Raw genomic sequence first — 14,619 nt, forward strand, 5'->3', positions numbered from 1 at the left:
GACTTTCTCGGTCGATCGACTGACCTCGTGAGGTTACCCTTCGTTTTAATTGAATTTAATGTTGTTTTTAACGAATCGAATGCATGCGACCAGTTAGTTGCTTATTTTATGACTGACCCATTAGATCGAAAGATAGAGAAAGTTATTTGACCACCAATTAAAATGACTAAACTGTGCTAAGATCGAAAGATAGGTATAGTTTAGACCGTTAGTCACTTTTCAGGACGAGAGTCAGTATTAGTGATATTAGGGACCTATAGCGAGATCGAAAGATGTTATTTGTTAAGAGTGGACCGAGAGGACCTCTTGTTTCCCGCCTCACTTGTGTTCGATTTAGACCTGTTTAGTATGCTGCCACCGAAGCTTTAATGAACCAACCATCCTAGTACCCCTTCTTTATCTGCTTAATCCGTCTTTTTAGTTTATTGTCTTTATTTAAATCTAGTTATAGACCATCTCAAACTCAACCCCCACAATTGTTACTTTAGACTGAATTTAAATCAACTAGAATTTACATCTGCCTCCTTGTGTCCTGTTACCACTAGCCTAGGTTAGTCTTAATAGGAAATTATAAATCTTATTTTTGGTGCTCACAACGACGGGTATCATAATACCGGTATAAATTTATTTCATATATAGGGGGAGACGCACCTATGACCTACCCCCTGACTCTTCTAAATTCGCCTTTCTTGCTTATTTAAGTATCTCAACTATTTGTTTACATTTTCATTTTAAGTACGTTTCTGGTTATGGTAATAAAGTGCAAGGTATAAAGATAGGACATGTGATAAAGTCTCTTCCCAATAGTGTGGGAGGAGGTAGAAAAGAGTGAAGTAATTACTTTATGGGCTGGCATAAATCCACGGGCTATTTGAACTAAGCCGCGGGATTTAATTGTGCAGTGACACTTTACACCTTTTACTTTTCCATGCTCATTAGTCATTAATATTGTAAAAAGAGAGACTTACGTCTTATCCTATACCCATAACTTCTTTTGTTTTCATTGAAGATTTGAAGATGCTAGTATTATTTTTAATTAGTACAAATTTTATTAATTAACTTAATTTTAACTTAGTTTTAACACAAAATTTAAAATAAGACGGTTTTACGGGCCTTTCCTAGAAAAAAACCATTCACTTATTACTATCAATAAAATAGTGATTTTTATACAAATGAGTCGTCTTACACTAAGAGACCGTCTCACCCAATAACTACTGTAATTTTAATTACTAAACACTTTAAAGCTTTTGGACAAATGTTATTGTTTCTTCATGACAATAATAAACCACTAATTTGAGAAAATGAGACGGAGTAATTAATTACCACTAAACAAAATAGCACTAGTGGATGAATTAAAAGGGGTGTAAACAATTGATTAAAAAGCACTAGGGTGTCATGGGATCATAGGGGAATCATGGGAGTTGATCATACAAATATGTTCTCAAATTATAAGCAAGCAATTATTGTTGTGATGGATTGAGTTGGGTTATATCTTACAATCCTAGGAAAGTTTGGGTCCCGGAGCCGAATCGATTAGATTGTACAACACCTACAAGTCGACTTAATCTTCCCTACTCAACAACATGCATGGTCTAATGAGACTCGAGTTGGGTTATGTGGAGTAAAACTCTTAGGACTCGATTTTGGACAAAATTGGACTCGAAAACAGGTTGTGTTTGTGACTGAAATGGACACAAAAACAATGCAAGTAACCAAGGATATGACTTGAGCTAGATCACTAAGCAGGCTCAAGACTCGGAATCTCGTTCAAGATCACTAAGCATGAACTAAATTCCTCCTCAAACACTAAGTAATGAGGGGTTTTCCGCACTAAGCAAGAAGAAAAGAAGTAGAAAACTCAGTTTTCAAACTCATAATTTTAACTCAGCATAACCTGATTTTCTCATTAGGTTTGCTTGGTTTATATAGACCAAGCAATACAATCTTGTCCATCCATCATACATACATCTAAGGGCCACGAGAGGGCCTTACAAAAGCACAAAATAACAGCTATTTTATCTTACACAAACTGAATATAAAGACTAGAAAACAATAAAGCATAAAGCATAAAGTAATAAAGCTAAATTCAGTTTTGTTTGCTTGCATAAGGTCAATTTAGATGTGTAAGACCTTGGTGAAGGGACCTTGGCAGCTGCAAATATTCAAGCACAAGAGGTTAGGAGGAGTCCCAAGTCGTGCCCAGCCCTTGTTTAGCCAAAAGAAGGAAGTTGAAAGCGACATTTCTCCCATTCTCTAAAACAGCCCAATTTCTGATAGACAAAATGTGTCCTTAAGCTACTTCTTTAAACCTGCATTTTTAGGACCAATGACCCTAGATAAAGTTGCTCCAAACTCTCTAAATTATCCATTCTAGGCTTTGGTTTCATGACTTTGGCATTTGCAAAGCTCCTGGACTTCAAAACAGAAGACGGACCAAAACCGGGTTGGAGAACAACTCAGGAATTCAGATGCATGTTTTAGAAGCCATATCTCATAGCTCCGGATGAATTTTAAGGCCTATGATAGCTCATTGGAAAGCTAATGAAGTTAACTTTCACCTCAAAAAAGAATCACCCTAAAATATGGAGTAAATCTTGAGTTATTCAACGTTTAGTTCACATAGGTCATGGGCTGTCCAATAATGCGTAGTCTATTTGCATTGGCCATAACTCAAGCTATATACCTGATATGGAGATGATTCAAAATCCATGGTTTGCCTAAGATCCCAAGCTTTCCAATGACATAAGAATCATCGTATTTGCATGAGTAAAACTTGAGATATAGAGCTTGGAAGTTAGGCTTGTTGTAATGACACTTCAAAAAGCGATGAAATGCATTCAATTGTGAACTGTTACTTGGACTGTTTCTTTTGGCTTAAAAATGAATCACAATGCAACAAATTTCGTTGCAAACTCCCTTTCTTCAAAAGAATTTGCCCTCAAATTCTGTTGGATCAAAATAAAGAGACTTGTTGGCAAGGTTCGTGTCCTCCTATTCATCAAAAGATCAAGCGCAACTTTAAGAGATGGATTCTCATGACTTCTTCCCGGATCATAGACCAGAATTGTGTATGGCAAGAGAGGGGTTATACCATTCCCAAAATATGATGGCTCACTATGCTTCAACTCCTCTTTGATTGGGGTGGATTGTTCAAGGCTTAGGATTGAAACCCTCACACTTGGTTCTGAAATTTGTGTGCTAATACAAGGCTCATTGATTTTACTTGTGTTCCTTTTTGTTTTACCTTCAATTGAGCTCATGTATCCTTCATCCCAAGGCCAAGGAGCCTTTACTCTAAGCTCAACAACAACCACATCATCTTGAATGACCAGCAACATATACTCATTTAAATCCAACCCCAAAATAGGAACAACATTATTATTTGTGCTTATCAATGCTTTCAAGGGGCTGCTCCTGTTTTGGTGTTTTAATCTCAACACAATCCTACCAAAATGAGCATGGACTCCATCAACAACATGTAAAGAACCTCTCCTTGATGTTCCAAACAATCCTAACAAGCTCTCACAATGAATTTGAACAACATTCAATCCAAAACACCAGAATTTCAGAATTGGACAAGAGGGTGTTAAATGAACCAATTTCATTGTTGACAAATAACTTCCACCTTGAGAAAATAAGAATGACAATCTCAAAAACAGCAACCCTACTTAGAAACATCAACAACACCCAAGAAATATACTTCAAGCCTCTAAACTTCTCAAAATGAATCAACTCATTACTCCAAAACAGTTTAGACATGTTAGCATTCACATGCTTGGATTCCTTGACTAACATGTATGAAATCGCACCCAATTGAACAAGACTAACTTGTAACCTTATCAACATATAAAAATGAAAGTGAGGAGCTGATTTGTGACAAGTTATACCTTCCAAGATGTTGGCTTTGAAGCAAAAGCCATGACTGATGTAGGAGGTCAGATTTGGTACACTTGAGTGTGGAACAACCCAAGACTCTCTTCTTGCTTTACCCTTGCTTGAATCCGAACAAGTTCCACCATTGAACATGACCATGGACTGTCCAAACTCCATGGTTTGAGGGTTAAGTAGTCTTTTGTCGACAATCACTTCTCTAGGCCCCAAATCAGTAGCTTGGTCATTGATGGCTCCATGGGTAAGGGTATGGCTACTCTCTTCCTCACTAGTAGGCTCATGTAATGAGTTGAAGGGGGTTTTTGTTTCAAGACATGGGTTCTCAAAGATAGCACTACATGAGCTATTCATTTTAGCATAAGTGCTCATGACCTTTGGCTCAAGGGACTTAGACTTAGGACAAGCAATGTTTAAGCATGGCATGACAATTCCTTGGTCTAAACTCTCCTCTATCCCAACTGTTTTGGTTAACCCTAAACATTCCCTTTTAGCTAAAACCTCATTGTTTTCAGGCCTTGCTAAGCTCTTCTCCACACACAAAGCCAACTCAAGCAATTCACCATATGAATGCATCATTTCTAATTTAATCCTCCTAGCAATTTCAGATTTCAAGCCATTGTAAAATCTGATTCCCTTTAAAAAAGAACTTACTTCATTGTCATACACAAAGTGTAATTCCTCAAATAATCTAGCATACTCATGAACACTCAAGGAATTTTGTTTAAGGGTCTTAAGTTCAGCCAACAAATTATCCATGGTAGAAGAAGGTAGAAACTTTAATTTCATGTTCCTTTCAAGTTTAAACCAAGAACATATTCTACCCTTCCCTTCCATCCTCCTTGAAAATGTAAGAGTATTATACCACAACAAAGCAACACCCTTTAAAGAAGACACAATCAGTTTACACTTCTCTTTATCAGAAAAACACTTGTTCTCGAAATAGCATTCAACATCAAACAACCAAGACACAAATGCTCTACTGTTTTCACCATTAAAGGAAGGAAGTAATGGTGTGTTACCTTTGCTTCTAAGGGTAGGAGAGGAATTAGAACACTCATAGGGCAGGAGGTGTTCTCCTTGATACAAATCAGGAGGTTTTGGTTCCCTTGGAACTCCATGGGTGCTTGTTGCACTCCTTGTATGCACATCACCTTCATACCCTTTTGTTAGAGCTTGCAACTTCACCATAGCTGCTTCTAATGACTTGGAAATGGAACCAAGATCACAAGGCTTCATCTTTGAGCATGGAGCATAGGGTACAACACCAATAGCTACTGCTTTTCCCATGAAAAATCAGAATGACAACAACTTAAAGTAAAACTGATTTTTCAAGAAACAAACCAAAGCTTTGATAACCTCTCTTCACTCATTGGGTTGTTTTTGTAGTTTTAGATGTAGTTAGGAAAGATGAACACTCAACCAAAGCTCTGATACCAATTTGGAGTAAAACTCTTAGGACTCGATTTTGGACAAAATTGGACTCGAAAACAGGTTGTGTTTGTGACTGAAATGGACACAAAAACAATGCAAGTAACCAAGGATATGACTTGAGCTAGATCACTAAGCAGGCTCAAGACTCGGAATCTCGTTCAAGATCACTAAGCATGAACTAAATTCCTCCTCAAACACTAAGTAATGAGGGGTTTTCCGCACTAAGCAAGAAGAAAAGAAGTAGAAAACTCAGTTTTCAAACTCATAATTTTAACTCAGCATAATCTGATTTTCTCATTAGGTTTGCTTGGTTTATATAGACCAAGCAATACAATCTTGTCCATCCATCATACATACATCTAAGGGCCACGAGAGGGCCTTACAAAAGCACAAAATAATAGCTATTTTATCTTACACAAACTGAATATAAAGACTAGAAAACAATAAAGCATAAAGCATAAAGTAATAAAGCTAAATTCAGTTTTGTTTGCTTGCATAAGGTCAATTTAGATGTGTAAGACCTTGGTGAAGGGACCTTGGCAGCTGCAAATATTCAAGCACAAGAGGTTAGGAGGAGTCCCAAGTCGTGCCCAGCCCTTGTTTAGCCAAAAGAAGGAAGTTGAAAGCGACATTTCTCCCATTCTCTAAAACAGCCCAATTTCTGATAGACAAAATGTGTCCTTAAGCTACTTCTTTAAACCTGCATTTTTAGGACCAATGACCCTAGATAAAGTTGCTCCAAACTCTCTAAATTATCCATTCTAGGCTTTGGTTTCATGACTTTGGCATTTGCAAAGCTCCTGGACCTCAAAACAGAAGACGGACCAAAACCGGGTTGGAGAACAACTCAGGAATTCAGATGCATGTTTTAGAAGCCATATCTCATAGCTCCGGATGAATTTTAAGGCCTATGATAGCTCATTGGAAAGCTAATGAAGTTAACTTTCACCTCAAAAAAGAATCACCCTAAAATATGGAGTAAATCTTGAGTTATTCAACGTTTAGTTCACATAGGTCATGGGCTGTCCAATAATGCGTAGTCTATTTGCATTGGCCATAACTCAAGCTATATACCTGATATGGAGATGATTCAAAATCCATGGTTTGCCTAAGATCCCAAGCTTTCCAATGACATAAGAATCATCGTATTTGCATGAGTAAAACTTGAGATATAGAGCTTGGAAGTTAGGCTTGTTGTAATGACACTTCAAAAAGCGATGAAATGCATTCAATTGTGAACTGTTACTTGGACTGTTTCTTTTGGCTTAAAAATGAATCACAATGCAACAAATTTTGTTGCATTATGTCTTACAAGTCTCATTGAAAAGATAGGAGATGGTGGTAAATGCAAGGATTCATAGGCTTAGCATTTCATCAAATATAACATGTGCATGAGTTGAGATCAAAACAAGCAAGCAAATAAAACATGAAATCATATTAATTTAAGCATGAATCATTCCCCATGTTGGTTTCCCCTAATCACCCATTAACCCTAGCTAAGAGACTACTCACTCATTATCATGTTGATCATGCTAGCAAGGTTGTCAATCATACCAACAAAGTGAAACATGTTGAATAAATGAAAGTAATTAACAATAATTAAAAAGGGATTAAGAGAATTATACCTACTAATGATTCCACTAATAAAGAAAAGATAAAAGAAGTACTTGAATGATTGATTGAGAGGTTGTCAATCTCCCAATAATAACCCAAATAATCTTCAATTACCCAAAATAAAGGATGAACAAAAGAGAGATTAAGGAAATAAAACTTGTATTAGAACTTGATTAATTGTTGATTACAAAACTAAAGAGAGATTTGATTGATATTAACTACTCTAATTATTGATAAGAAGAACATGCTCTTTTAATTAGACTAATGGGGTATTTATAGTGGAAATTAGGGGGATGCATTAGGGTTAACTAAGGGCTAAACTAGTAATTACACTTTTTAGATTGAGCAGGGAGGAGCCGGTATTTTCCGAAGGAAGGGCTTCTTTCTTTGTAGCTTGGAGAAGACGAAAATGCGCTGTAGAGGAATCCGAGCGGATCAGGGTCGGGACGGGCGGATTCTGGCGATGGAATCCGAGCGGATTCAAGAGAATCCGGGCGGATTGTGGTGATGGAATCCGAGCGTCTTGGTGGAAAACCGCATGGATTGTGCAGGTGGAGGACGGCCGGATTGTAGACAATCCGCACGGATTGTGTCTCAGCAAGACTTCTTCTTCTTTTCTTCCCTTTTCTTCATAAATTCCTTGGGGATTTCCTTGGGGACTCAAGGATCCTTTCTCAACATTGCTCATCTACTATCATATATACAAAGGCCTTCTAATCTTGTCTCTCCTTGATGCTTGGTCATTGAATTCGATCAATTTAGTCTCGTTTTGCTATGAAAATGCAAAATTCTTACTCCTTTCCTACCAAGGGATCAAAATCTCAAAGAATATGCAAAACAAAGACCTAAAGATAATAAATGACCCAAATATGCACTAAAAAGCATGGGAACAAGGCTAATTCGGGGGCTAAAAATGCTCTAATTATGGTCACATCAATGCACGTCCGTAGTGGGTCAACCCCTGAAGGGCCTGCTATGAAAAGGGCAAGCCCGAAATTTAATAAAGATGAATCGGGAAGAGAAGAGGCTGAACTGTCAGAACAGAAGAATATTAATGCTTCTCTTCCTGACAGTCAAAAGCTTTTGGAACCCAGCTCCCATGGTCGTTCGACCTCGCCTACTGCTGATATTGTTGATAATTCGACCTGAATTATTGACGGATCATTTATTTCGAGAGCCATGAAGTTTTTTTCAGGTGTTGATAAGGACAAAGTCCTTAATTCAAAAGATGGGTCTGAAAAACATAAAGAAAGGGCGTCAGAAATGATATCGGACCGATCGATCGATCGACCGACCATCATGGTCGATCGACCAGTCCCCGATCTTCCAGTACTACTATACCTGAAGATCTCAGTCGATCGACTGACCAAGCTAGTCGATCGACCGAGGAAGCGGCTGAAAGTGCACTATTCCATCCTCCAATGCCTGATGACTTGAGAGACCTTTTGATTCGGGGTTCGACAACTCCGAAAATATTAAGGCAAGACCCAAATTCTGATGGGTCGATTCCAATGCCCAAGTCTATGGTGGAGATGCTTAAACTCCAAATACAAGAAGAGGCTTCAGAGAGAAGCTTCTTTCAAAAGACTTGAGCTTCTCTTGGCTCAAGTAGCCGCGAGCAAGATCTTTGATATACGACTCAGAAATTGATGATATTGTTGACGATGAAGTATTTCTTGAATACTTTAATGCTGGCGCATAAGAAAAATTTGATCGAACAGACACACATACTTTTCGATCGATCACTGTTGAGCAGAAGGATATCGATCGAACAGACAGCAAGACTGTTCGATCGAGGACAACTGAGGAAGACGACTTTGATCGAACAGTTGCTGTGACTGTTTGATCGAGTAATGTGCTAGAGGAAGTTCTCGATCGAGTACCCGAGAATTCTGGATCGACCACAAATGATGAGGAATGTTCTCGATCGAGAGAGGAGAATGCTCGATCGAGTATAGTGACCACGGAGAGCAATGTTACTGCTAACGATATGAAGGACGACAATGTGTATGGCGAGTCTCCCTTTTGGAAGGCCGAGTTGGATGCCTTGGAGGCCGCAATTTATGGGACAGAGCCTATGCAGACGGATCTCTTTTCCTTTAATGATGATGCTTCGTCACTTATGACTCCCCAGAACGACAATGATCAGGTAATTGCAGATCTAGCTTGTCCGACTAGTTCCTTCTCTTTAGCTGCTTCTGTTAAGAGTTCTTTTATTCCTCCCGTTAAATTATACACTGCTGTTGATTTAACGCCTCCATTGACTTGGGAGCAAATTGGAGGAATATCGTTCTGTCTCTTCTTGTACAGGCTTCGACAGGTTTGTAGACCCGGGAGGAGGATCTAAAAACTCCTTCCCAAATAAGAAGAAGACGCGGGAAAGGGCTATTAGAGACTTGGTCAATGGGTTTCCAAGTCGTTGTATTTCCAAAGCTGTGTTATGGAGGCCGGACTTGAAGCTAATGACTTTGAAGCCACCGCTGCGTTCGATCGGAAGCCTAGTAGTGGGCCAGTGATTTGTGCTCTTTGATGATCGAAAAGTGGGTCGAGCTAGGACCGTCTAATCTAGCGCTACCGGGAGGCAACCCGGAGTTTAAACATTTTGTTTGATTTGGTTTTGAAACATTTAGCTTTATTTGTTTTGTGTGCTTTAATAATTAGCTCGACTTAGACAGTTACTTTGGGTTTTTGTGCAATTTTGGGCGCGTTTTTTTTTATGTGCATTTACAGGTTATTAGACCGAGTTAACTCAATTCATTGAGTTAATTCGTGAGCAGGAACTGTTCACGTCAGGTAACTTGGTCGATCGACTGACTAGAGTGGTCGATCGACTGATTTGCGCAGCACAGAAGCTATTGTTCCAGGTAAGAGCGGTCGATCGACCGCTGCAGCTGCTATACCTCGTTCTTTTAATTCTTTGCACGTAATTTACCGTTCCAATTTTGTTTTCTCAGATAATGCGCGGTATGTGTTGTTTCTTTTCAGGTACCTATGGTAGCACTGCTGGCTACTGAAACCTCCTAGCTCACGCTGGTTTGGGGAGGTTTCCTTTTGCGCTTAAAATCTTGTGAGTTTCCGAGTTTAATTTCATGTTTTTTAATTTTCTTGCAAAATCCCATTTCCTTTGCTATTTTCATTATATGATTTTGCACAATGGGGACATTGTGTGATTTGGTTTGGGGAAGGGTTTTGCGTTGCATTCATTCTGTTTTGCATTCACGTTTAGTTTTTGTCTTGCATTGTTTATTTCATTTCTTTTATATATACAAAAATTCAAAAAAAAAAATTTCAAAAATTCAAAAATTTCACGTTTAATTTTGCATGTTAGGTTGAGTCAGATTGGAGTATTCATTACTGATAGTTGTCATTTGCTTAAACCCTGCATTTTATCACATCTTTTAGCAAGAGTTTTTGCAATATCTCGAATTTCGTTTCTAAATATGTTGAACAATTAGACTTGACTTGAAATTTTGGCAAACTACAAAACTTTCTGAGGAATTAGAGCCTTATAAACTGGTGTCATTCATGACCGGTTTCATTTAGGTTTGTGAGTAGTTACTCGCTGCATATCGTGTAACATCAATTTGCACAAGTTTGAAATTTAATTGCTTTTTGCCTGCATACATTCGGGTTAGTGGTTGGTATTGCATGTTTGGAGAATGCTTGCGAAAATCCCTTTTATTCATTTTACCCATTAGCTTCACATTAGCCAAAAATTGCCAGTTGACCCTTTAGCTACAATCCATAAACTTAGCCTACCCTTTGCTGAGCTAGTTTAGTAGTTTTAATGGTATTCGTTGTATTGTATCAATTTTGGCTCGATTTGCACTCTATGAAGTTGGTGATGAATGAAGGAGAAAAGAAAAATGAAAAAATTGAAAAATAGTGACTGCCGAAAAGAAAGAACGAAAACAAAAGAAAACAAAAGAAAAAAAAACGACAAAAGAAAAGAAAAAAGAAAAAAAAAGTTTACTCCTATGTTTGCTTTATATTTTTATGAGGAGTGTTGTTTGGATTAGTGAAGTGTTTGCCTAATTTATTACGGCATTTGAGCTTATTTCAATGAGTTAGAAGTGGATGTTTTATTCGGTTTGTTAGGATGCTAGCTTGGCTATTTCCCTCTCATTCCCATATTGTTTTTCCTCTTCTTACCCATAGCCTCACCTATCCAATTCTTTGCAAGTATTCGGCATGTGATGGACCCTGAATGGTTGGAATGTATGTGCACGGTAGCTAGAATTACTTATCATACTATATTGCATGCATGATCATGTTGGTTGAGTCTAGGTGAGCGACTTTTGTCTCTTTCTCTCTTACATATATATTTGCTTACCATTTGCTTTGTTGAGAGAAGAGTGACCCGGGAGAGTCCAATCTTAAAGTCTTGCAAGGTCAAACGTTCAACATCTTTTCGAAATATGCATAAATTCGTTTGCGTGACATTGAGCTATTATTAGTTGATTCATATGCATTAAATTGGTTTAAGTAGACGGTTTTCAGTTTGTCCATGTTTTGCTCCTTTCTATCTAGATTTAGTTTTGCATTTAACTTGCTTGGGGACAAGCAAAGGTTTGGTTTGGGGAAGTTTGATGCGTGTCTATAATATGATGTTTTACATCTTTATTTCCACGCATTTTATGCCTATTATATGTAGTTTATTCTACTATTTCCCCTATTTTTGTCTACTCTCGTATTTTTATGTAATATTGCAGATTATTGCGGAAATGAGCAGAAAATGAACCAAATCTCGACCCCGAAAGCTAAGCTTAGGAAGGACATGAATACTTGACTCGGACTTGAAGTTTAGAATGTATTTCAAGGCCTGAAAGGTGCATTTGCGAGAGTTTTAGAAGCGGATTGCCAGCTACAGTGGTCTATAGACTGACCTACGTGGTCTATAGACCGTTAGAATGCTTCTCGACATTGCAGGCTGCTTCAGATGGCTATATCTCTAGTTCTATAACTGATAATCGAGTGATTCCAATTGAAGGTGAAAGCTTATCCTCTTATATTTCCAACGCCGCGTAGAACGCCTGATTTGACCAAGTAACGAAGAAATGGCAGCTCTTTTAAGATCGGTGCGCGCTGCAGGAATCATCAGAAGCTACTGTACAGCGCCTGTGGTCGATCGACTGGCCTCAGTGGCCGATCGACCACTCCACGAGTCTGACGAGAATTTAAAAGACGAGAATTAGAAAGCCCATTGTATATTAGGTTTAGGAATAAGTGTTACGTTATATTCCTATATAACGTAACCTGACATTATCAAGTTTTGGGGGATTCAGTTTTAGATTATCAAATTTTAGGGTTCATTCATTAGCTTAATTTCCGTCAATAAAAGTTACTTTCGCTTTCGGTTTTAATCCTTTCTCGGCAATTCCATTCGGTATTTCTCTGTCCTTATATTCAATTTCGGAGTTTTATTTCATTCGTAGTATAGAATTACTAGAATAGTTTCCCGAAAGCCAATTTATCGTCTCATGTTAATTGTTTGTTTAGCTATTTTAATCATGAATTCTATTGTTTTATTAGTAAATTTCGTTGTTGTTATTATTTCCGGTATGAGTAGCTAAATACCCCTTTTGCTAAGATGTAGGGGATCTATAGCGTAGATGGCGTAGAATTAGGCGGCCTGAATTAGGGCATTGGTCGATCGACTGACGCGTGTATTATTAGCACCGTTTTCAATTTATTAAGTGCAATATTTGACAGCGAGACCGAGAGGGAACCTGTTAGATGCTCAGTATTGACTAACCCATTAAGATCGAGAGATAGGGGAGGTAAATAGTTAATGAATTAGAACGACTAAATTGCTAAGCTCGAAAGACAGGAAATTTAGGCTTTAAGAATCACTTTTCAGTGCGAGAGCTAGCATTAGTGAGACTTAGGGGCCAGTAGCATAGACCGAAAGGAGCTCATGGTTAACTTGGACCGAGAGGACTTGTTATTTACCCATCTGCACGACTCTATTTCAGACTCACCCAGGACATGCGCCGTCGTAGCTATAGTGAACCGACCATCTTAGCACCCTTTTATTATTTGATTTCATACATTTCTTTAGTTTAGTTTTAAATTTCTTTGCCCATTAGTTAATAGACCCTTCAAAACAAAACCCCCTTATTTGTTACTTCTAGACTGAAATATAGAACAACTGAAATTCCCTTCCTCCCTGTGATTCGACCCTGCTACCGCTATCTATAGTTGTGGTTGGAATTATAAATATTATTTTTGACACCTTACGACGGGTATCATGAACCATACAGAGGGATCTTTTGTGCATTCTTTGTCCAGCGTATACGTATTTACTTATCAGGCAAAGTCCTGACTTGTTTCCCAGAGAAAACCCAAATAATGTGTCTGCAAATAATACCCTTCCTATTAAACAACTTACAAGAACATTCTGCATCAGTGCTTGTAGAATTGAACACTACTTGATAGGTCTTATGCATTCTAGCGTCAGTAATAACAATGACCTATGTACTGTCAACATGTGGTGTGAAGCCACCAACACTAAGGGAAAACATGGAGGCAGCAGCCTCTTGTTGAAAATCTTTGAAAATAGCATGGGTATAAACCTTGGACGCATGAGCTTCCAAGTGTAGAGACGTAGCTAATTGGGGTAAAGTATAATCACTGTCTCGATCATGTTGCTTTTGAGTATGGCGTTGTTGATCCATGGTGCTTTGAAACCGCATCCAAAACTCAACAAGTGTGCCATATATATTTTCAAAACGCTTGAAAAAGCTATTCTGGCTCTCCGATCGTTGAGTTGTTCGTAGAAGACATCCCATAGGAATATCACGATAATAAGCCGGGATCGATCTCCTTCTTTTTTTATACATGTATGACAACCATGAATTTGCTTGCAAGTTATGTTTAACAATTAATTCAGACAACATCCGTTCAAATTCTAAAGGTTCCAAGTCAGAGTCCCAAACGATAGAATTCAAACGACTTACAAAATCAGTCTCCTTGGATGTTGTACTTCCAATCTTGTCAAGGACCTTCTGCATAATATGCCACATGCAATATCTATGCTTAGCCTTCTTGAAAACTTTGGGTACAACCTTCTTTATTCCTGCACATTGGTCAGTGATTATACATTGCGGCTCTCGCTGACCCATAGCGTCTAAGAACTTCTCAAAAACCCACTTAAATGAATCTTCATCCTCATGAAACAACGATGCAGCAGCAAAAGTGACAGATCTTTTGTGATGGTCTACCCCAGTAAAAGGAGTGAAAATCATAGAATATTTATTTGTACCGTAAGTTGGATCAAAAGTGACCAAATCACCAAAGGAAGAGTAATTTCGACGTGCATGTGCGTCACACCAAAACACACAAACCAAACATTTGAAAGAATCCACTTCATAAGCAAAGTAGAAACCTGGATTGGTTTCACGGAGGTCCTCGAAATGATTGATAAACAATTGAGCATCTTTATCTCCTATGAACATTTGATATCCCTTCCAAAGTTCTTAAAATCAATCAATTGAGCACCAACATTCTCATAACCATCTGCATGTTCCTTAGAATATCTATATGCCAATGTAGGGCCTAAATTAACTTTTGAATGATCAATAATTGCCTTTTTATCAAAAAGATGAAGGTGTCTCTTTTTTCTTTGAAATTATTGATTTGTGAGGGAACAAAGACGATGATTATGCCATTCAGGAAACTGAG

General features: G+C 38.1%; 1 protein-coding gene across 1 annotated transcript; it reads right to left on the reverse strand.

Annotated features, from left to right (window-relative positions):
* Positions 1 to 13,409: 13,409 nt before the first annotated feature.
* On the reverse strand, positions 13,410 to 14,393 carry LOC141630020 (protein FAR1-RELATED SEQUENCE 5-like). Its single transcript, XM_074442914.1, has one exon. It carries the CDS (start codon positions 14,391 to 14,393, stop codon positions 13,410 to 13,412), a length of 984 nt encoding a protein of 327 aa, XP_074299015.1.
* Positions 14,394 to 14,619: the final 226 nt, after the last annotated feature.

Source organism: Silene latifolia, chromosome Y, assembly GCF_048544455.1.
Source record: "Silene latifolia isolate original U9 population chromosome Y, ASM4854445v1, whole genome shotgun sequence".
Taxonomy (NCBI): domain Eukaryota; kingdom Viridiplantae; phylum Streptophyta; class Magnoliopsida; order Caryophyllales; family Caryophyllaceae; genus Silene; species Silene latifolia.

What these genes read in the sequence shown, in the direction of transcription:
- LOC141630020 (XM_074442914.1), bottom strand. Translation starts at nt 14,393, where the DNA reads ATGTTCATAGGAGATAAAGATGCTCAATTGTTTATCAATCATTTCGAG.